We start from the raw sequence: 21443 nt of genomic DNA on the forward strand, positions 1-21443 counted from the left end.
AAAGAAGAAGTGCCCACCTTTCTCTGTAGCCTTGTAACGGCTCCCTGTTTGAAGCCCCGGCACCGCTCTCCTCTCCTCCTCTCTCCCTCTGTGTGTGTGTGTGTCTGTTTTCCTCTCTGCTTTCCCGCGCAGCCAGACCTAACAAGTTGCTGCTAAGGAAAGGAACATGCCCTGGCTTGTACCCCGTTTTGCCTGGAAGCCCTGGGGGTGAAAGGTAGAGAGAGAGAGAAAGGTTTGTCCTCCACTTCTGCTAGCCATGAGCTTAGGAGTCCTAGGGGTGAATAGCAGAGAGAGAGAAAGGCTTGTCCTCTATTTCTGCTAGCCATGAGCCTTGGGAGTCTTGGGGGTGAAAAGCAGAGAGATAGTGGGGTCTGTCCTCCTTTTTACAAGCCATGAGCCTCGTAAGGGGAAGTGTGTGGGGGTGGGTGGGTGGGTGTGGGTGTGCGCACGCACGTGCACACTGAGGTTTGTTTCCCCTTTTCTATGCTGAGACTGATGCTTGGGAGAGGTCCAGAGAGTGAGATATAGGGAGGGAAGTGGTGCTTTGTTTCCCCCACCCCCTTTAGATCTTTTGTAACATCCTCCAGTGTTTGCCCCTCGACTTATCCACGGGTCATATCAAAATCCATGATTTTGGATCCAAAAACTGCCCTCGACTTATACATGAGGTCGACTTATACATGAGTGTATACGGTAGTTAATCTTTTCGTAAAATAAACAAGAACATATTTTTGTAAACTTTCCAATTGCTGTTTCTTCAGGAAAACCCCAATAGCCCTACTAGCAGGACAGCAAACGCCAGCCCAACGTTAAACAAAGGAAGTGAACTTACTTTTGAAGACACCTTCTCGACATATATATATAGCAAGAGGACTTCAAGGCAAATAATTTACATTCCCTGAAAGCAAACTATTTTACACAACTAAGAACAAAAAACGGAACCAAACTCTTTGTTGGAAAAGGGATGTAGCAGCCTGAAAAGCAACACTGTGTAGCCAAGTATGGAATGCAAATCGCATTAGGGTACCAAAAAGTATTTTTTAAAAATGAGATTGGTAGCAGTGTTCACTGAAAAGGCTCAGTTCAGCAGGATTTACTTCCAAGTAAACAGCTTGAAGAAGACGCTTAGAAAAGTGTCAGCCATTTAAATTGCCTGCACACCAGGGCTGTTGTCTAGCAAGTGTCTGGATCCAATCAATATCTGGGCAGTGCGAACACTTGCCAAAACAATTTTTCTTCCCTTGCAATTCCTATGCACCTATGCACTAAGCAGTGTTTCTTCCAGCAGGGGGAATGGGGAGTCACTGAGAAGGCCCCATGTACATCTCCAGAACGCTTCACTAAGAAAATAATCACAGCCTCAACTTGATCCCTTTAAAAATTGAAATAGCATGTTTCTTTGGAAGATAATATATTGACGCTTCCCACTCTTGCCTCCCTGGAAAAACCCAGGGCTAATGAACATCACAGTATAAAGTGTCTTTGCAGCAAGTTTGCTGTCCAGCCTGCCTATAGAAGAATTCATTCCTCATAATACAGACCATGGAAGATCAGGCAGGCTCTCATTTTCTCCTCGACACCTTTGAGCTCATTATTACGCAGAGTCTTCAGCAAAGTGTTCACAGATGCCTCCTTCCCGCTTTTGTCCAGCCAGGTCCGTAGCATCTGAAACTGCTGCTCCTCCAAATCCTTATGATTTCGCTCGGCACGAGTAATCTCATTGTCTGTCAAGCCGAGGGCTCTCATGTATCTCCACCATTCCTTCACGGGTACCTCTTTAATGAAGATGTCAAAAGACGAACGCAAAGCTGGGAAGAAAGAAAGGAGGTGAATCAGGAGCATTATGAATGCAGAGACCTTCCTGGGAAGGGTGGGAGAGAGAAAAGGGGTAAAAAACATTGGCCATACTTTCTTATTTGCTGCTGTGTTCAGATTTGGAAAGGATTAAAAAATGCCATGCTACTAGCCTAATAAAGAGGTACTTTTCAAAGTAAGGGTTGGTTCACATCTCGGAGCAGGGAATTTTTGCTTACTTCTTTTGTGTTCAGAGGGGTTTGGAGGTCTGGGGTGTTTTTGACAAAACCTCACATCTGTGGACAGTTCAGGACCATTTTGGCCAGTTTTCAGTTCAAACAATGACCCCAAATCAGCAATTTAAAACACTTTATGGGGGGAGTGGATATTTGGGGGGATCACCAAGGAGACTTCAAGGGCCACAAGATTGGGAGTTGCATATGGTCTACTGGCCACAATCCTCACAAACACACACACACTTTGGTACCTATCAGGTAGATGAACTCCGACAGATTTGTGCCCTCAATGGCACAGCTCATTCAGGTCCCTGCTTGTAGGATCCAAGATTTACAATGCCCAAGCATACATTTCTCACTGCTTGATGTTACCCTCCCTCCACCTGGTTTTCTGTCTTTTCTGAAAAACTAGAGGATTGATTGGTATAATTTAGCTCCCTTTGTTTAAAGCTCCTTACAACACTGGTCACCTAATTTGTATTTATAACCTGACACAGCAGCATGACACATGGGTACATCAATTAGACACAAGGAGGGTTGCGTAGGGGAGCCTTTTAGCTGCTGAGATATTGTATTGGTTCTTACATGAATACAAGTAGTCCTCCTGAAGTGATAGAGAAGAGGTTTTGCCTTGGCAAGCAAAACTTCTGGTCAATCAGTCCATTAAAAAAGGAAACATTAGCAGTCAACCCTCTCTCCACCAAAGAACACACAACCCAATGTGAATTGAGTATACTCAGCAGCCACTGGATATTGGATGATATCTGGATGATAACAAAAATGCTGAGGTGAATATAATGGAGTAACCCCCAGGAGGACAACACAGTCTGATAGGAATAACCATATTCTGTCACAGATTCCACTTGTGTTTATGTAAAACCCTATATTAAGGGGTGCGCTGACCAGAAAGCTCAAAGTCCACTTACCATCCACAGGGTCTTTTCCATCTGCAGGAAGTAGATCTCTCCTCCTTTCTGTTGCACATCTTTGGGATTCCTGCAATAAATTAAAACAGAAATAAATGAACAGAAATTAACATATATCAGTGGTCCTTAAAAACTTTAGTCTGCCAGATGTTTTGAACCAGCTTGGCCAACAATCAGGAATTCTGGGAGCTGCAGTCCAAAACCAAAGGACCAAAGTTTGGGAACCACTGGCATATATTATGAGGATGACTGATGGAAAAGTTCTAGAAGGAAGCTGAAGTTATGCAATACCAGACATAGTTACAGTACTTTCTAATTCTCTCTTAAGGGAACCTCTGTTGTATGAAGTGGTTTTAGGCTTCCGCCACTCCCATTCTGATAATCTTTTGAGGGTTTTTTGGTCTAGGCGCAATTACTGTGATGAGCGATGGATGGTGATGGTGATGATGATGGTGATGATGATGATAGTTACCTCCTCTGGTGTGGTAGTTGTTGGTAGAAGCATCATTTCAGACATATTTGAGGTGCGATGGGTAGAACTTTCTGAAGACAGCGGGGATTCCTGGTCAACCTGCGTGTTCCACATGTTGTCTGCCTCTTCACCTCGTCTTCCACCGCAATTCCTCTGGAGACACTGAATATCCTTACAATAGAATTCAAAGCATTTATTAGTCCATAAGAAAAATGGTACCAGCCTTCCCATGTTGTTGTCTTCCATCCTTTACCACCTTTAAAGCATTGTCGTTTATCAGAAGCAAATCTCACTGAGATTAAACTGATTTTCTTTCCCAGTGAACTATGCACTGTAGGGATTGATAAGTTTTTCATCACTGATGGGCCACATTCTGTGTCAGCTATGGGCTACACATACATGCACACTCTTTTCATCTATTTGTTTCACACTGCTTTTAAGTGTGCATCCTTTACTTTCCATTTCAGATGTCTTGCTGGTGTGTATTCATTACCCATTGCATCAGACACTTCCCTATAATGCAGTTTATTTTTTGCTTTCCCACTTTTGGAAAAGGGTGCCCATCTTTTCATCGGTCATCACTGTCCCCACCACCTTTCTGGGTGGTAAATCTTTCTGAGCGGCTACTAGACCATCTTCTTGAAGCCAAAAAATTGCTGTGAGAAAGATGAACGTTGGTTCAGAACATGAACAAGATAGATGTTTTAGGGTGGATTCAAAAGAGATGGTTTGGGTATATTCAAAAGCAACAATAATCACCATCGGGTAGGAGTATTGCATTTTTCATCTTTACCACCGTGGCAGAGTATCTATCTTCACTGTAGGTCACTTTTCCTCTTGAGTTGGAGATAACAGTGATGGTATTACTTGCAAGTTAACATGCTTCATTTTTGGTAAGGATTTACTAATGTTGTTATTTTTAAAAAAAGCAATACAATAACCTATAATAGTGTCATCTTTGCTTTTTGCTCAATGAATAATATAATATGAATAAATGCTACAATACTTCAAAAATAAAGGATCAACCATAGTTTAGGGATGAAGTACCACACTTTGAACTCAAGAGGTCCCAAGCCCTCCAGTCAACATCTCCACATTCATCTGGACAGAACAAACCCTTCTGCGATCATAGAGATAAAACCCAGATTTGGCAACACTGAGTTGGGTGGTATGATCTGAGGCAGGTTCCTCTGCTGTTAATCTAATTTCAGAAGCTTGGGACAAAGAAACCATTTATCAATGATAACTCATCTACCTTTAAAGAAGGAAGGAAGCGCCACATGCCGGCTGTAGATCCTCTCGAGTTGGCTGTTGAAAAAGCATGATATTTGTTAGCATGTCTTACTCTGCAAATTCCTCATCATGGTTTCATAAAATTTAGTATAGTGTCCCTAAGTGCTCAGAAACTGAGGCGCTCCTTTCCCCGGTGTATCGGGGCCTCAGCTGCCAGACCAGCAGCCTCCGAGGCCCTGATCTGCTGCTTTCCAGGCTGCGAGGAAGGGGTAAAAGGCCGCTTCCCCGCGGCCTGGAAAGGAGTGTCCTTGGGGCTTCAAGCCCCAAGGACACCCGCAACGGGGAGGAGAAAGGGGCCACTTGGCCCCTTTCTCCTCAGCATCACTGGGCGCAGCCATCTAAAGGCTGCACCCAGCGACGCAAACCTGGAAGGAGCTCCGAAACAGAGCTCCTTCCGGGGCCGCGGAAAAGGCGCACTAAGCGCCCTTGCATGGCCCCACTATGTCACAACCACGCCACCTCGTTTGGAGGCAGTGCGGTTGTGACGTAGTCATGGCGGCGGCCGTGTGGAATGGCCGCTGCCATTTTGTGCGCACTCCGTGCGTGCTAGGGTTGAGGGTGTGCGGAAGCGCCACCGCTTCCTAACCCTAGCACGCGTGGAGCACACACTTTTAGGCCCGTCTATAACGGGCCTAAATGACTATCCAAGAATGGAGTTCGCCACATCTCAGTCACCTCCAAGCCTCAGAATTCACAGGGTTTGGCTACAACACTTTTGATTCTCCTTTTCTAAGAATGCACTGGCCAAAACTTTTGCTTCCTCATGTTGCATGGATTGCATTGTTACCAACAGGCAGTGATGAGAAATCAACACCAAATAAGTTCCTTATTACATTTAAACCACTAAAGGGATGCATGTTTTGGACTACAGCTGATTTATGGCAATCCCAAAGTGAACCAACCACAGGGTTTTCTTGGCAAGCTTTGTTCAGAGGGGTTTTTGTCTTTGCTTCCTCTGAGGCTGAGACCAACTTGCCCAAGGTCACCCAGTGGGTTTCCATGGCCAAGTAGGGATTCAAATCCTGGTCTCCAGAGTTATAGTCCAACACTCAAACCACTACATCAGACTTACTCCCTAACCCCTACTGAAGAGGAAAATGCCACTCTTACCTCTAGTACAGCACCTGAATTTCTTCCGATATGTTACTGCCAGCAGCACCAGAAACCCAGCCAGAGAACAGCCCACAATGATCCCAATAATGGAGCGACTGAAACCTTCTGAAGGGAAAGGACAAAAATTAGGTAATATTTGTAAGTGTCTGGATTTCATAGTAAAGCCATTCACCAACTGTGGATTATTACATAACCAGAACATTATTATCCATATAGAATAATAGAGTTTCCATAAGCCTGTTGATGCCTCCAAGATTTGCAGAGGTACAGTATAACACAAATCTTTAGTAGGGGCAAAAACAACAACAAACAGGTCGGTGAGAACTGAACAGGTCTGACAAGCACAAGTGAAGAGGATGGAAAGCCGAGGAGAGAAATCTGGGGAGAGGGGAAATGAAATCAGGGAACTTGAAAAACTGCGGTGACTCGGTTCCTAAGACCATCGGAAATATGTGTTTTCCAATAGTCTTAGGAGACCCCTGTGAAAGGGTTGTTCGACCCCCAAAGGGGTTGCAACCCACAGGTTGGGAACCGCTGGTCTAGAAGAGTTTTCATAGACCTGGCCTACTTCCTCAAAGAAATCAACGAATGCTTGTGCTACAACTTCTTCTAACAGTTTCAAAGGTGCAACAAGACCCCTTTATATATTGTTGTTTTGGGGTTTCTTGCAAGTTCAACTTTATTGACTTGGAAAACTCGTACTCTCTCACACACATGCAAGCTCACCTGTTTCTGTTGGAGGAGTTGGTGAGGGTACATAAGGATCACACTCTATATCACTTGTCGAGGTACAAGGCTTCACCATCTGCTGTCCTTCAGGACACCTATCAGGAAAAAAGCAGGAGAAGCAATGTTTTAAAGTAGCCACAAGTTCAACCTGAATACTTATCATTCTGAGCGCCTCCCCCAAAACTCTTCCAAAGATGCACCTTGGTGAAGGAAATACAGATTCAAAATCAATATGTGGTTATATAGATTAGGGAAACTCTGGTACAGAAACACCTGTACCAATCAGAATAGAAAATGCATGTTTATTTGTGTGAAAGCTTTTTCAAGTAATTCATTTAATGCTGACCTGAGTCTACATTTATGGCACGTTTCACATGGATGGTGCGGCAAGCAGAAGGTGCCATTCTTACAGGCGCACAGTGTGTCGCTGGTTGTGGTGCAGGGTTGTAGCTCCACCTCATCTGGAAAGATCAACAGAAGACAAATATGTCAAATTTAACATTTCTTCCTCAGTATTAAATTCCATGCAAGAATCTGTCAAATATAATTAATTACAGAAGCATACTAGTAACTCCTGTGTAAGCAGAATGAGAGCTTAGAAAGTGACCTTTTTAAAGATGAATCTGTGGATGCAGAATCCATGGATATGGCATTCTGACAGTAACAAATTCCTAGCTACTGCATATTTCCTCTTCAATATGTTTAACCACTCAGGTTTACATTATTTGTAAGGCTTTCTCTTTCTTTCCAGTATAGCTTGTTTCAATCCCTTTTTGCACTGTCAGTGAACCCAATGCAAGGCTGTCCTCTCTGTGCAATCAGGGCACAAGAGTCCCAAACATGTCCAAAAATCCATACCGAACTGTCTGCAGGTTTTACAAGGGAAGCAAGCTTTCAGCGCATTCAAGTGTTTGGAAAACGTATCATTATCACAAGGATGGCAAGTTGTTTCAACACCTGGAGTACAGTGGTCTTTGACTCGAAAACCTGCAACGCAGCAGAAGAGAAAGGAAAGCATGAATTTGTATTTTAAAACATTATTTTAGCAACACTGTAGTTCTCTTCAAACATGAGACGGCCACCACAGATAGCAAGTTACTGCAGACTGGAGATTGATAAGACTTGGAGTCTAAGACTGCTGGAAGGAGGCACTACTTTCCTTCTCCACAAACTCCTGATACATTTCAGTTCCACCTTTCATCCATGATGGAACTTAAAACAGCATGCAAACATTTGCCTCCAAATAATATCCTTTCCAGGAACCAAACAGGCTCAGTCCAGTCCACCATATGCAACAAACACCATTTTCTGTTTCCCCCCCTCATACCTACACATGCATACAGAACTCCTTGGTCTCATCTGCACTGCAGAAATAATACAGTTTGACACTGCTTTAACTGCATCCAAAAAGTAGCAGCCAATGTACGTACAAATGTCATGATAAGAGTCACATCAATACGAGGGACACTGTACCTGGAAGACATTTCCTGCATTGGCGCCCTTTATGTGGGTAGAACGGATTATTCACTTCCAAAAGTGCAAGAGCAGAATCCTCTGGGTTCTGTGTTACAGCAACACTTGCAGCGATGGCTACGTGCTGATAACAAAGACAAGAAAAGAAGGAGGCATTTTAGTCTTTGTCAGGGGCAGAACAAGGGTGAGAACCTTAGGCCATGGGGTTTAATCAAATAGCTATGCTCCTTTATCCATGGCCCCATTGCAGGGTCATTTCCCAGCTTTCCCCCCATTTTTCCACCTTCTAAAAAATCAAAGCATCTACTGTAAGTACCCTCCTAAAGCTTGTGTATGTGTTGTGTGCCTTCAAGTCATTTTTGACTTATGGCGACCCTAAGGCTAACTTATCACAGGGCTTTCTTGGGAGGCTTCTTCAGAGGGGGTTTCCCATTGCCATCCTCTGAGGTCGAGAGAGTATGATCTGCCCAAGATCACTCAGTGGGTTTTTGTGGCCAAGATGGGATTTGAACCCTGCTCTTCCAGATTTACAGTCCAATACTCAAACCATTACACTGCACTGGCTCTTAGCTAAAGCATCCCAGTATACAGGTTGAGTCTCCCTTATCCAAAATGCTTTTCAGCCTCAGAGGATGGCACTGGCAAAGCCCCCAAAAACCCGCATAATTTCAGCTTAGGGTCACCATAAGTTGGAAACTACTTGAAGGGACACAATAGCAACAAATAGCACCATAACAGTGTAGTGTGATTTCAGAAGAAGAAACTGGCAAGATCACCTCTGCAGATTTGTTGCCTAAGAAAGCCTATGACATTCATGGGGTCGCCATAAGTGAACAGGCAATCTGAAGGCACATAAACACAGAAATGTTGAAGAAGTGTAGTGGACAGCATCTTTAAGGAAGGACAAAGAGTTATACTCCAGATGGTTGTTGTAAAGGAGGAAAATAAAAGAGAAGTCAAGAATAGAAACAAATGGCAGATGGAATTTTGTTGGGGACATCTACATGTGCAAGTCTCCCTTCCACATCTTGATGTCTTTTACTAGGCATTTTCTCTGCAGCATCCAAAGCCCCCTTCCCCAATGTACTGGAAAGCCCCTAAAGCCATGCACATTTTGTGCCTTGCAAAAAGCAGGTAGACTCAGAGAAGTGTCTTGAGCAACAGAGATATTTGGGTACATCATGTTTATTATTACTGTGCAAGGAGGAAATGCTGGAAAACCACCACGACCAACAACACTCCCCACACACATGACGGCTGTTGCATTTGAGGACGACACAAAAGGTCAAGCCTCTGCCTGCTGCCATAAGCTGGGCACAAGAGATAAAACAGTTTGAGCCTTAACTAGAAACACTACTCCTTTACTTTTTTTGGGGGGGGGACCACTTTCTCGGTTGGTTGGTTCATTTTTAGAATGCCACTGGTATATAATATACCAGGGCTGCAAAGATGGAGTCAGAGACAATTTTGGGAAGGGTCAGAATTAGGAGAAAAGTGCCAACTCTGGTTTCCAAATAAAAGTGTGTAATATTAAATGCCTACTTTGTTGCATATTTACTTGCATGGACATTTGGGCATGTTTTCTTGTTCAGAAATTTTTAATGCAATAAATCTATGTTACGTTCTACTAGCCATATAAATAGCCTGATGATTCATGTGGGTTGAAGTCCACTTGAAGGTGGTTAACAACAACAACAACACATGGATGGGACATTACAAAGAGGCGCTCAACTACTCTTCCTCCCAACACCCTTCTGCCTCTCCTGGATGCAAAGTTGTTGTTGAGCTCTAGGTTGAACTCCCACCTTTCTTTTCTTTTCTTCCTTCCCTCCCTCCTTTTTTATGCAGCAACTAACACCCAAAATGACTCAGCAGCCACAAAATATTCCTCCTGGTTCATTGCTCCGCCACTTCCTTTCGGTGGTAAACAACAGTGAAGCCCTGACTTGCAGGAAGAGGCAAGGTGAATGAAACTGAAGTTCAACAGAAGATGCCACGACTTTAGAAAGAAGTCTACAAGTATTTTTAATTCCCCCAAGTCATCCCCAGTTTCAAAAGTGGTAGAGTTCAAAGATATAGCCGTGTTAGTCTGTAGAATCCATATGTGGAGAGATCTTGTAGCATATCTGAGACGAACTGAAAGAAAGAAGTTGACTGTATGCATCTGAAGAAGTAGACTTAAGTCTACAGAAGCTCATGCTGCCAACTTCTTTCTTTCAGTTAGTCTCAAAGGTCCATGATCTTCAATGAGTCCGAAAAGTGAAATATCTCTACTTAAGTTCTTCACACACTAAGGACACTTACAAAGGTCATTTTAGCCAGTGCCAGACTATCTACAGGGTATGATGCTGGTTTTTATAGTGATGTTGGTGCTGCCAACAAAATAGTATTAAAATAGGAGTTATTCACATGCCTTGAACCTGTAGGACAAATATTTCAAAGTGGTCCACCAGCAATTTAAAAGAGAACCAAGATTGATAGCTGCTCTTCTGCTTTATGGTATTGTGTAGTCTCTGCTTGCAAAACAAATGGGCCACTCAAACAGAGAGATTTTAATGTACTTCTTGCACAGATATGTGACTGAGTAAAGCAGAAGTAAGATCTGAACCCGGAGCTGCCATGTCCAAAACCACTTGCAGACAATGAAATCTAAGTGTTGGCTATGCTACTTCAAACTGCACTTGGAAGCAAGGAGTGATAACACATGTTTTAAAAGTTGTGCACAAACAAAAAATACCGGCATGTGAAGGAGAAGGGCTCCTTTCAGATATTTTTAATCGCATCTCCTTCTTTCTGTCATCGCCAGATAAAGGTTCCCAAAGCAGCTTCCAGAAATCCAAGACAAACTATAAAGCCAAGCAAGTAGCCAAAGCAAGATCATACCTTGTTTCTCTTCTGATTAGCAAATTGTGAAAGGTTTATCCGAAGATTAAACCAAGATCTACTTGTTTCTCCAAAGTCCCAAACAAAGTACAGTAGGGCAGCTGTTATTAAAGCAGTTTGGTCCCACTTTAAACCTCCATGGTTCAATGCTATGGAATTCTGGGATTTGTAGTTTGTTGTGGCATCAGAGCTCTCTGACAAGGAAGGCTAAATATATCAAAAAGATACAAATCCTAGAAAAGTGGCATCAAGCTGCTTTATTTTGGGAATGTGGATACACCCAGCGAAATAAAAGACACATTTTTCACCACATGCCACAAAGACAAGGCAAGACATGTATTTGGCAGTGAAGTTCCAAAAACAAGGTGCCACAACGAAGAAGACACAATCAACACACACAGTTGTATAAGGCTGCGGGCAGTGAACACCACAAGGCCTATGATGCCAATTGCAATGGTCAGGCATGTTTGTCTGAGAAAAGGAGATTCTGAACCCTGTTTAACACTCCATGGGGTTAAAGCTAGCACTTCAAATTGTCCTCAGTGCTACTGTAACATGACTTACAAAGCTTATCTTAGGGTGCATCTGTTGTGGTTGTGTGCCTTTGAGTTGTTTCTGACTTACAGCAATCCCAAGGCGAACCTATCATGGGGTTTTTCTTGGCAATATTTGTTCAGAGGTGGTTTGCCATTGCCTTCCCATGAGGCTGAGAGAGTGTGACTTGCCCAAGGTCATCCAGTGGGTTTCATGGCCAAGCTGGGAATTCGAACCCTACACCACACTGGCTCTATCAGGGTGCACCTACACAGTAGAAATATTGTAGTTTGTCACAACTGCCATAGTGCCATCCTCCAGAATCCTGGGATTTGTAGTTCAGCAAGGCACCAGCATGCTTTACAAGGCTCAAGGGTCATGTAAAACTGCAAATCCCAGGATTCCATAGGATGGAGTTAGGACACTGAAAGTGGTCTCAAACTGCATTATTTCTACAGCGTAGATGCACCCTTAGTCAATGAATGTACTCCTGTACAATATCTTCAAGAGCCAGCATGGCATAGTGGTTTGAGTGTTGGAGTACAACCCTGGAGGCCCAGGTTCAATTCTCTGCTGGGCCATGACACCCAATGGCTGACCTTGGGCAAGTCGCATGCTCTCAGCCTCAGGGGAAGGCAATGGCAAACCTCCTCCGAGCAAATCTTGCCAAGAAAAACCCTTACAGTCACTGTAAGTCAGAAACAATTTGAAGGTCCACAACAACAATCATTTTAGTCCAGTGGTTAGTACCTATAGTGTCACAACTCTTGTTGCGGCTACAGGCAACTCAGCAGTTCAAAGAATTGCCACCAAAGTGCAACATGAAAAACCAACCCTGTCCAAACATCACAGGCAGAATTTTCACAATACGTATTAACACAGGCAAGTAATATACTGTATTAAGCCAGCAACATCATGGAGTGCAGCAATCTCCCAAGCAACATGGAACTGTCGTCCCACACACCTCTATCCTTCTAGAAATCATTTTGTGGGATCACTGATGTTTAAGGGACAACCTCAAACCATAAGCAATGTGCTCAGAAGGATCGGTTTGGAGGAATAAAACGCCATGATGTCACCGCACCACCCAACCAGCTGCATTCCTTTACAATGAGAACAGAAAGCGACAAAAATAGCAACAAAGGGGCTCAATTGCAAAACATGCTGATGCAACTCTGCAAACCCTGCCTCCTCCTAATGCGCTCTGAGGTTGAAACATGACCTCATCCTCTCCTTATCTATGCAGTTTAGACCCAACACCGCACGCCCTGAAGGCTGGCTTGCACAGAAAGCAAGGCAGATAACCAAGAGATAAAGAACCAGCACACTCTTTATGTGTTTTATCACACCGAGGCCCCATGAAAACTGTCTGGTGGCTCATCATAAACAGGTGGAAAGGGATTTAAAGCTTTAACTGCAATGGTCCCAAACTATGGAATATGGGATCTGTAGTTCGTGGTGGAACCAGAGACAGGACAGGGATGGCGAAATATCTCAACAAAACTCCAAGTGATTTAATTCCATTGCACTGAGCCATTGCAGTTAAAGCAATGTCAAATGGGAATATTTCTGCAGTGCAGACTCAACCAAAGTCTCAATGCCTGTATAGTGTCTTAAGATGGAATGGGGAAGAAGAAAACTCAAAAGAGATCCAAAGAAAAATGCAACCATGATACAATACAACCCTAAACACATTTCTTATGGACTAAGCGTCAGTGAACACATTTGAACTCCCTCCGCAGCAAATATGAATGAAGAGAGGCAGTGTGGTGTAGTGGTTTGAACATTGCTTTAGGACTCTGGGGAGATTGGGGTTCAAGTCCCTGTTTGGCCATGGAAACTCACTGGATCAGCTTGGGCAAATCACACTCACAAAATCGCAAAATCCATATAACTGTCCATGGTGGGATCGAAGGCAAACCCCCTCTGAATGCATCTTACCAGGAAAGCCCCATGATAGGTTTGCTTTAGGGTCATCACAAGCCAGAAATGACTCGAAGGCACACAACAACAACCACAGCAGAGTAGCTACTTTTAATCTGCTACAGCAAAACACAACAGAGAGTGTTGGGCAACTTAACAACTAATGTTATTATGCTGTAAATGGACACAAAATATAGATAGATATCCAGACTTGCACTTTCAAATGTTTCAGGGAATTATTGCCTTTCCCTTTGGTTTCATCATTATTTGAAAGATTTAAGTCACAAATTAGCCATTAGACATTTTGTTAAAAGAGTAATTACTTGTTAGTAACATAGAATCAGCTACTGCTTAAGTTATATCAAGGGGTTGGAATCAGGCAACCCTCCAGAGGCACAGCAAGACCCAGCAGCCTGAACCAGCCCACGATATCCAATGCTGGGAGCTGGAGTCCAACACCTTCTGGAGGGAAAGATGATTCCTACCCCAGTTACATTATCATTACAATAATACACTTGCAAACTTGGAAACAGGAAAATGCCCCCAACATGTCAAGTTCTTCTTCCCCTAAAAAAAGGAAACTCTTGCACTTCATTTATTTATTGCCTATTACTACACAGTACTTGCAAGCTCTGGAATGTATACACCAAGAAACTGGAAATGGAAGGCAAGTTTACTTCTTAGCAAGTTGCTGAACAACATGACCCTCCCAGGAGTGGCTGCCTGGTGTAGTTTCCCTGATTTTTATCATGAGCCAACACTTGTTTGTTGTTTGAAAACTGAAGGATGATCAGCAGCAAATCACTGTAGCCTGGGGCTACTCCTTCTGGAGATCTCTCCAGATTAGTTGCAGGCCCCACAATAGCCACAGAAACTGGTCCTGCGTGCCTGGATATGCTCTTCTGGTAAAAGACGTCCCTGAAAGATGTACATTTTAAATGGTTTACACACCCTGATTTCAATTCACACCCCCCTCTCCAATGATGTCACTTGTTTATCTATGGCCTGTTACAGACAGCCAAAATAAAGCTGCTTCGAGTCACAGTGGAGGTATGGTGTTTCAATGATGCATGCATCCAAGAGTCCAGAAGGCCCAACCAACCCACTCCGGTCCCTAGGGCTGGAGCGTGGCTTTGGTGCGACTTCTGACCTTAGGATGCATGCATCATTGAAACACCATACCTCCACTGTGACTCGAAGCAGCTTTTTTTGGCTGTCTGTAACAGGCCAAAGTTAGAATGACACAGGGATAGAATATGATACATTTGTACAGCTTAGATTATGACTCTGGAGACCAGGGTTCGAATCTCACTCAGCCATGTAAACCACTGGGTGATCTTGGGCAACTCACACTTTTCAGCCTCAGAGGATGACAAGGGCTAACCCTCTTTGGCAGAAACCTGTCAAGGAAACTCTGTGATAGGCTTGCCTTAGGGTTGCCATAAAGCAGAAATGACTGGAAGCCATGTGTGCACTCAGAAAGAAAGCAATAAATACCATCCAGAGTGTTTCACAACTCAAGAACATTGCCCTGAAAGGGTTCCACCCAAGTTGGTCTATTTGGTTTCAAAGCTAAATCTGCACTGCAAAAATAATGCAGTCGGACACTGCTTTAACTGCTATGGCTTCATGCTATGGAATCCTGGGACTTGTAGTTTGCTGTGGCACCAGAGCTTTGCTCTTGCTCGGAAGATACAGTTCAAAAGATCCCATAGCATCAACCCATGGCAGTTACAGCAGTGCCAAACGGAACTATTTCTGCAGTACAATTCAGCCCAAAGACCCCATGGATCATTTAATTGAAATTGATATCAAGGCACATAGTGTAGCTGTTTGAGTTGGACATGACACTTTTTTGAATCCCCACTCAGCCATGGAAACCCACTGGGACCTCCTGGGCATGTCACCACTCTCTCAGCCTCACAGGAAGGCAATGGCAAACCCCCTCTGACAATTTTGCCAATAAAATCCAGGGATATCTCAAGTTGGAGACAACTTGAACACAACGGCTTGCAAGCAACCTGCAATCTTAGGAACCGAAATGCAGCTTCTCAAATCGGAAGGAATTAAAAGCATGCTTTATGGCGGTCCACTTCAGGGTGCTTACAATAACTCTGTTTTAAAAGATTCAGAAAAACAGGGTTCACAAAAGTGTGGAAAAAATTAAGTCATAAGCAGGTGCAAACTTTTAAGAAAGGATTGCATCGAGTTGATACATGCATTACAGCGAATGTGAAAACATATCCAAGGGTAGCTGTACTGGCCATGTAGCAAAGTATAATAACATCCAAAATCTACCAAACAGCGATAGTTTTTTTGGACCCACCAAAATGGCACAATACACATGTCGCACGGGAAAGTGTGCAGGTTAAGTAGTCTGAAAAGGGGCTGAAAATGGAAAAAGAGGAAGGAAGGTGATGCAAAGTTATGTGGCAAAAGAGCAAGTTTTTTCGGAGGCATATGAAACCAATCTGCCTAGATGTTGCATCATATAAAGGGGGGGTTGGAAAGCCAGCGAAGCAAACTGGGCAGAACAAGGGAAGGTGGAGGAATTCCCCGGTTAATCCTTGCTGGGAGTTTCCAGGACACTTTCCCCATTTTTCTTCCCTGCAAGTGGCTGGCTCACGTGGGCTGTCCCAGATGTGTGTCCAGATTTGGGCCACATGTGAGAACAGGGAAGACCACCCTGTCCAACTTGGTTTACTCCAACATGCCACTGTCCTGCCCTAGTTTTCTAGTTAGCTCTATTTTCCAACTTAACTGTTAACTCTCGTGTTTGCCTTCAAATCCTTTCAAACTAAGGCCACCCTAGGAGCTGAGAGTGTGTGGCTCACCCATAGTCACCCACTGGGTTTCTTAATATTTTTAATATATATATATAATATATATATAATATATATAAATGTTTTATTTTTTAACAGAAATGTACCCACCTATGCCTATGCACCCACCTAGTGCATAAACAAATCATTCTTGCATACATAACTATAGACAAACAATACATTATGGTACAATCCAACAGACCAAGCAAACATTAAACAGGCTCTCAATTATTTCTGTCATGCCCCCCCTAGGAAGAAGAAACCATTTCACGCCCCCCCCCGTGACTGTAAATATATCATTTTTCTATAAAATTGTTATAAGTACACCTCTGCATAACGAGCCTCGCGCCCCCTTTACAGAGCCTCGCGTCCCCCTGGGGGGCCCGCCCTTCTATTGAGAAAGGCTGCATTAAACTGACACCTCTCACAAACTGACCTCTCACCTTCAATCAGGTACCAAAATAGTTTCTAAAAATTGCACCGTCATTTCTGGAAATCAAAAAAACCTGTCTGAGTGGGGAACTGAGCCCTGGTCTCCAGAGTGATAGTCCAATGCTCTAACCACTATACTACGCAGTCCCCACACTGCCAAATGCCACCCATGGTAGTTAAAGCAGTCAGACTGGATTATTCTGCAATGTGGATGAACTCACAGAAACGCTGTGGGCAGCTGGCCCAAACTGTACAGCCCGTCGCACATTAACTTTGGTTATATCCACGTATTTGAAATAATGCATTTTGACACCACTTTGACTGCCCTGACTCCATCTACAGAACCTGGGATTTGTAGTTTGATGAGGCACTACTAAGGACATAGAAGGCTCAAGACGTTGCAAAACTACCCGTCCCAGAATGCCATAGGATGGTGCTACAGCTCTTAAAGTATGTCAAACTGAATTATTCTACAGTGCAGATGCCCCCATTCCAAGTGTGATGCCCCCATTCCAATTGCCACGGCTCCAAGACCCTAGACAGGGTGGCCAGAGGTCCTCCTTTCCCAAGATATTTCCTCCATTTCAGCCTCTTGTCAGGAGGAAATGCAAAATATCTCCACCTGAGCAGGACTAAGCAGCATGAATGTATGTTTCTATGGGCCAAAACACACTGTAAAATCACCCTTTTGATCCCACTGGCTCAGTGCTAGAGAATTGTACTTTGCGGTGGCACCAGAGCTCTCTGGCAGAGAAGGCTAAATGTTTCATGAAACTACAGCTCCCAGAATTTCTTAGCGTTGAGCTGGGACAGTTAGAAAGTGGTGTGAAGCGGGATTATTCTGCAGTGTGTTTTGCCTCTATGAGTAGTTTTGGTTTGGTCATTTTTCTCGAGTGTCCTACATTTTGTGGTGGCCTTGTCCTCCTTGGTGGTGAGGACACTGGTCACTCTGTCCCTGGAAGAGTCCATGCCAGGGTCTTGCATGCAAGGCTACCTTTCACTTCAATTTCCCCCCCCAAACAGAGATGACAGAGCATACTTGCCGGGCATGTTCCCGGCAGAGAATGGCAAGAAAGGGAATATCAAAGGATGGAAGAATGAATGGATGGATGAATGAATGAATGAATGCTCCTGAAGCAGTGATCTTCCTTGATACCCTGGTGAGTGGGAAGTATTCGGATTGCATCTACACTACAAGAAGGCAAGTGGCACCACTTTTAAAACTACCATGGCTCCAGAATCCTGCAGCTGGGTGAGGCTCCAGCCCCCTGAAAGACCTGGGAGAAAACTACAAATCCCAATATCCATAGCATGCATGGAACTGCAGCCCTGTAATGGTGTCCACTTGCAAACCCCCAAACAAACTCGCCTCTGGTGGGCCTCCTGGTTTAGTTCACAAAACATGAACACACACCACACACTTCCCCCACCTTTTTGGGAGGGCTGCATCCTTCTTTCACCATGCTATCAAATCTGGGGCCTCCTATTTAATCTGAACCAGCAGCCCTGGAATTGCACACAGGCAAACTCCCAAAATTCATTTCAGTAACATCCAAAATCCACCCTTTAATCGTCGCTACCCAAAATGCACAAAGTACACGATGCAAGCTTTCGCCTCTCCATGCAGCGTGCATTTTGTGCGTTTTTTGTTGTCCGGTAAAAGCATTGTGGTTTTGTGGCATTTGGATGTTATTGTACTTTGTTAACGGCCAACGCGGCTACCCCTGGATGTAATCCTAAAAGTTCAGGTGACTTTGAAAGCCATGGGTGCTTCAAATGGCTGCTTGGCAAGCCATGGTGCCAAAGGCAGGCCTCATTGAGGCAGGCCACAGCAAAAAAGCAGGCAAACAAATAGGGCCTGCTCCTGTTGTTTAGGTACTTAGGAAACTAAAAATATTTTGCACCTTTCTAGTGCAGAGTATCTCCTCATCCTTAAGTGATAGATAACCATGCCATTTCAGTGCCAGCCTACAGCAAAGAAAGTTATGTAACTTTGGGGTTTTTTTTTTAGCATGTGGCCATGTTCTAGAAGAGTTTATTCCTGATGCACCAACATCTGTGGCTGGCATCTCATGAACATGGCATTCTCTGAAGATGCCAGCCCAGATGCTGGCGAAATGTCAGGAAATAACTCTCCTAGAACATGGCCACAGAGCCCAAAAAACCCACAAAAAGCTATGGATGCCGGCCATGAAAGCCTTTGACTTCACAAAGTTAGTCCAGAGAGAGGTCAATCCTCCCCTGGAAACCCTCGATGGAGGAGCCACACATTTTCCGAACTGGTCCCCAGTGCTCTGATTGTCCAAGTGTCTAATGTCTAGATTGTCTGTCTGTGACTTCTGGGTCTAGCCCTTGGTACTCTAAAGGCCCATGGCTCGCTCCTGCTCCCATCTTCCAAGCCTCCAAGAGGGATGTAGGAAAGACACGATGCCTTCGGACACTCCAAGGTGCTCACTGTCTCGGAGGCAAACGGGGCCAAGCTGTATTTTAATACGCCACGCTTTCGAGGAGGAGAGAAAGAGTTAAGCAAAGCGCGCGCACACACACATACACACTCCACTCCTTTTCGAAAGTATCCTTGCAATGCTGCTCACATGTGACCCTGAGAAAAGCTGGTAGGAAAAGACTTATCCTCTCAACAAACCACATTTGTATATTTTGTGGCTGTGCCCTTCTTTTCTTGATGAACTTTGAGTCATTGAGGAAAAAAGTCATAACTAAACACCCACAGACACATATATATGGCCCAATACATACATATAATTATGTGCGTGTGTGTGTGTGGTGTGGCTTGTTGTGTTGTGTGTGTGTGTATATATAATTATATTACAGGGCAACACACACTAAGTCCAATATATATGTGTGTGTGGTGTTGTGTGTAATATATGTATACACTACACACAGACATTTGTATCTTTCACTGCGTTTTCCTTTCTCTTCCTGGTTGCGGAGAAAGATTTATATATACAAGTGCTGTATACACCACACACAACACATATATATATATACATACACACCCATGCAGACACACAAACTATATACTGTGCATATCACACAACACACACAACAAACAAACAAAAAAAAAATCCCTCTGAAGAATTCTTGCCAAGCAAAGCCCATGACAGCTTTCCTTCCAGTCTCCATGAAACCCCCAGGAAAGACCTGGGGCAACAAGTCACACTCTCTCAGCCCTCAGGGCCATGGTTGACCCCCAGTGAACAAACCTTGCCAGGAAAAAAGTTGCAGAGGGGGGGATACATGCGTGGGATACAACGTATCTCCCAATATATATAATTATCACCTCCCAAGCCCTTCTTCTTCTTCTTGACTCACCAGGAGGCAGAAAGCAACTAGTAGGAGCCCTTTCGGATCCATTCGAGAGAAATTCAATCAGGATCCACCACTTAAATTCCCGACTCTTGAACAACAACAAAAAAGTGGATGCATTTAATGCACGGTTGGGCAGCTGGGTGCCAAAGTGATCCAAGGAGTAGAAGTCCCCGCAAGGAATAGTAGCATACACCAAATGCATTGGGATATCCTTCCTCCTCGAATGCCGGCTGCAAATGAAGCGCCAGCAAGGCTTTCGCTCGAGACACGACGAAGCCACGCCCCCTTTCCCGGGAAAATCCCCTAAGCCCGCAGCGCCCTAGCGGACAGAGCTGCAAGGACAGCGCTGTGCCAATGGCTTTAGAGCTTCGAGCTGCAACTTCTCACTCAGAAATTTGGCACCAAATGCAAAGATAATGCAGTTTTGACACCGCTTTAACTGCCATGGTTCCATGCTATGGAATTCTGGGACTTGTATTTTTGTGCTATTGAATAATAATAAATAATAATATAATAATAAATTTTTATTCATATTACAACAATTGAAACAACATTAAAAGGTTAAAAAATACAATTCATATAAAATACACCCAATAAAACAGTAAAACCGCTATCAATACAGTACATTTAGCCTCTCTGTCAGTTTGCTCTGGCGCCACAGCAACTACAGACCCAGAATTCCATAGGAAGGCACTATGACAGTTAAAGCAGTGTTAAACTGCATTATTTTGTAACCTTCATGAAAAATACAAGAGGTCTTTCCAGTTTTCACTCTGGAACCGACTAGAATGCCCAGCAGACATGATTCAACCATGTCTACAGAAGGCTATCCTGCGTGTGCATTATCTAGTCGGTTGCCAGAGTGAAAACTGGAAAGACCTCTTGTATTTTTCATGAGAGCTGCAAAAATAATTGATGCTTGATAAACAATTTGATACTGGACTTCTGTCGGTGGCTGTTTGGTCTTCGCGCCGCTGTTTGTTTAGATATGCTCTCCAACAAACTCTGGGGCCTCCTAGAAACAGATGTGTTTAATCTGAAACCGTGTCGCCTTGGAATTTGCACACAGGTGAACTCCAAAAATTCATTACGATAACATCCGAAATCCACCAAATGGTGACACCTTTAAGCGGCCAGCCAAAAGCCGTTCTGAGTCTCAGTCCTGGGAAAAGAGCGAGATACAAATAAATAGACTGTATAATGATAATAATGCACAAAACACATGATGCAAGCTTTCAAATCTCCACTAGCATCATGCGTTTTGTGCATTTTGGTTGTCTGGTTAAAGGCACCATGGTTTTGTGGAATCTGGATGTTATTGTACTTTGCTATATGGCCAACGAGGGACGTGTTTCCAAACATTCAGGTGGCTTTTGAAAGCAATGGGTGCTTTCAGATGGGTGCTTTGCAAGCAATGGGTGCTAAAGGCGTGCCTCATTTAGTCACAGCAAAAGCATATGCAAACAAATAGTGCCTGCTTCTT

General features: G+C 43.9%; 1 protein-coding gene across 3 annotated transcripts; it reads right to left on the reverse strand.

Annotated features, from left to right (window-relative positions):
- Nucleotides 1-565: 565 nt before the first annotated feature.
- Nucleotides 566-20176, reverse strand: LOC121935055 (tumor necrosis factor receptor superfamily member 10B-like). 3 transcript variants are annotated; one of them, XM_042476122.1, is made up of 10 exons: nucleotides 19964-20176; nucleotides 8037-8160; nucleotides 7422-7550; nucleotides 6910-7024; nucleotides 6561-6658; nucleotides 5832-5936; nucleotides 4684-4736; nucleotides 3429-3599; nucleotides 2957-3026; nucleotides 566-1808 (listed from the first exon to the last, which is right to left on the reverse strand). In XM_042476122.1, the coding sequence occupies exons 1-10, from the start codon at nucleotides 20003-20005 to the stop codon at nucleotides 1522-1524; spliced, it is 1194 nt and encodes a 397-aa protein (XP_042332056.1). In that variant the 5' UTR covers nucleotides 20006-20176; the 3' UTR covers nucleotides 566-1521. The 3 variants fall into 3 exon arrangements, with proteins under 3 accessions (XP_042332056.1, XP_042332055.1, XP_042332057.1); XM_042476121.1 differs by having other exon boundaries at nucleotides 5832-5939; XM_042476123.1 differs by lacking the exon at nucleotides 3429-3599 and having other exon boundaries at nucleotides 5832-5939.
- Nucleotides 20177-21443: the final 1267 nt, after the last annotated feature.

Source organism: Sceloporus undulatus, chromosome 6 (genome assembly GCF_019175285.1).
Source record: "Sceloporus undulatus isolate JIND9_A2432 ecotype Alabama chromosome 6, SceUnd_v1.1, whole genome shotgun sequence".
In the NCBI taxonomy this organism is placed as follows: domain Eukaryota; kingdom Metazoa; phylum Chordata; class Lepidosauria; order Squamata; family Phrynosomatidae; genus Sceloporus; species Sceloporus undulatus.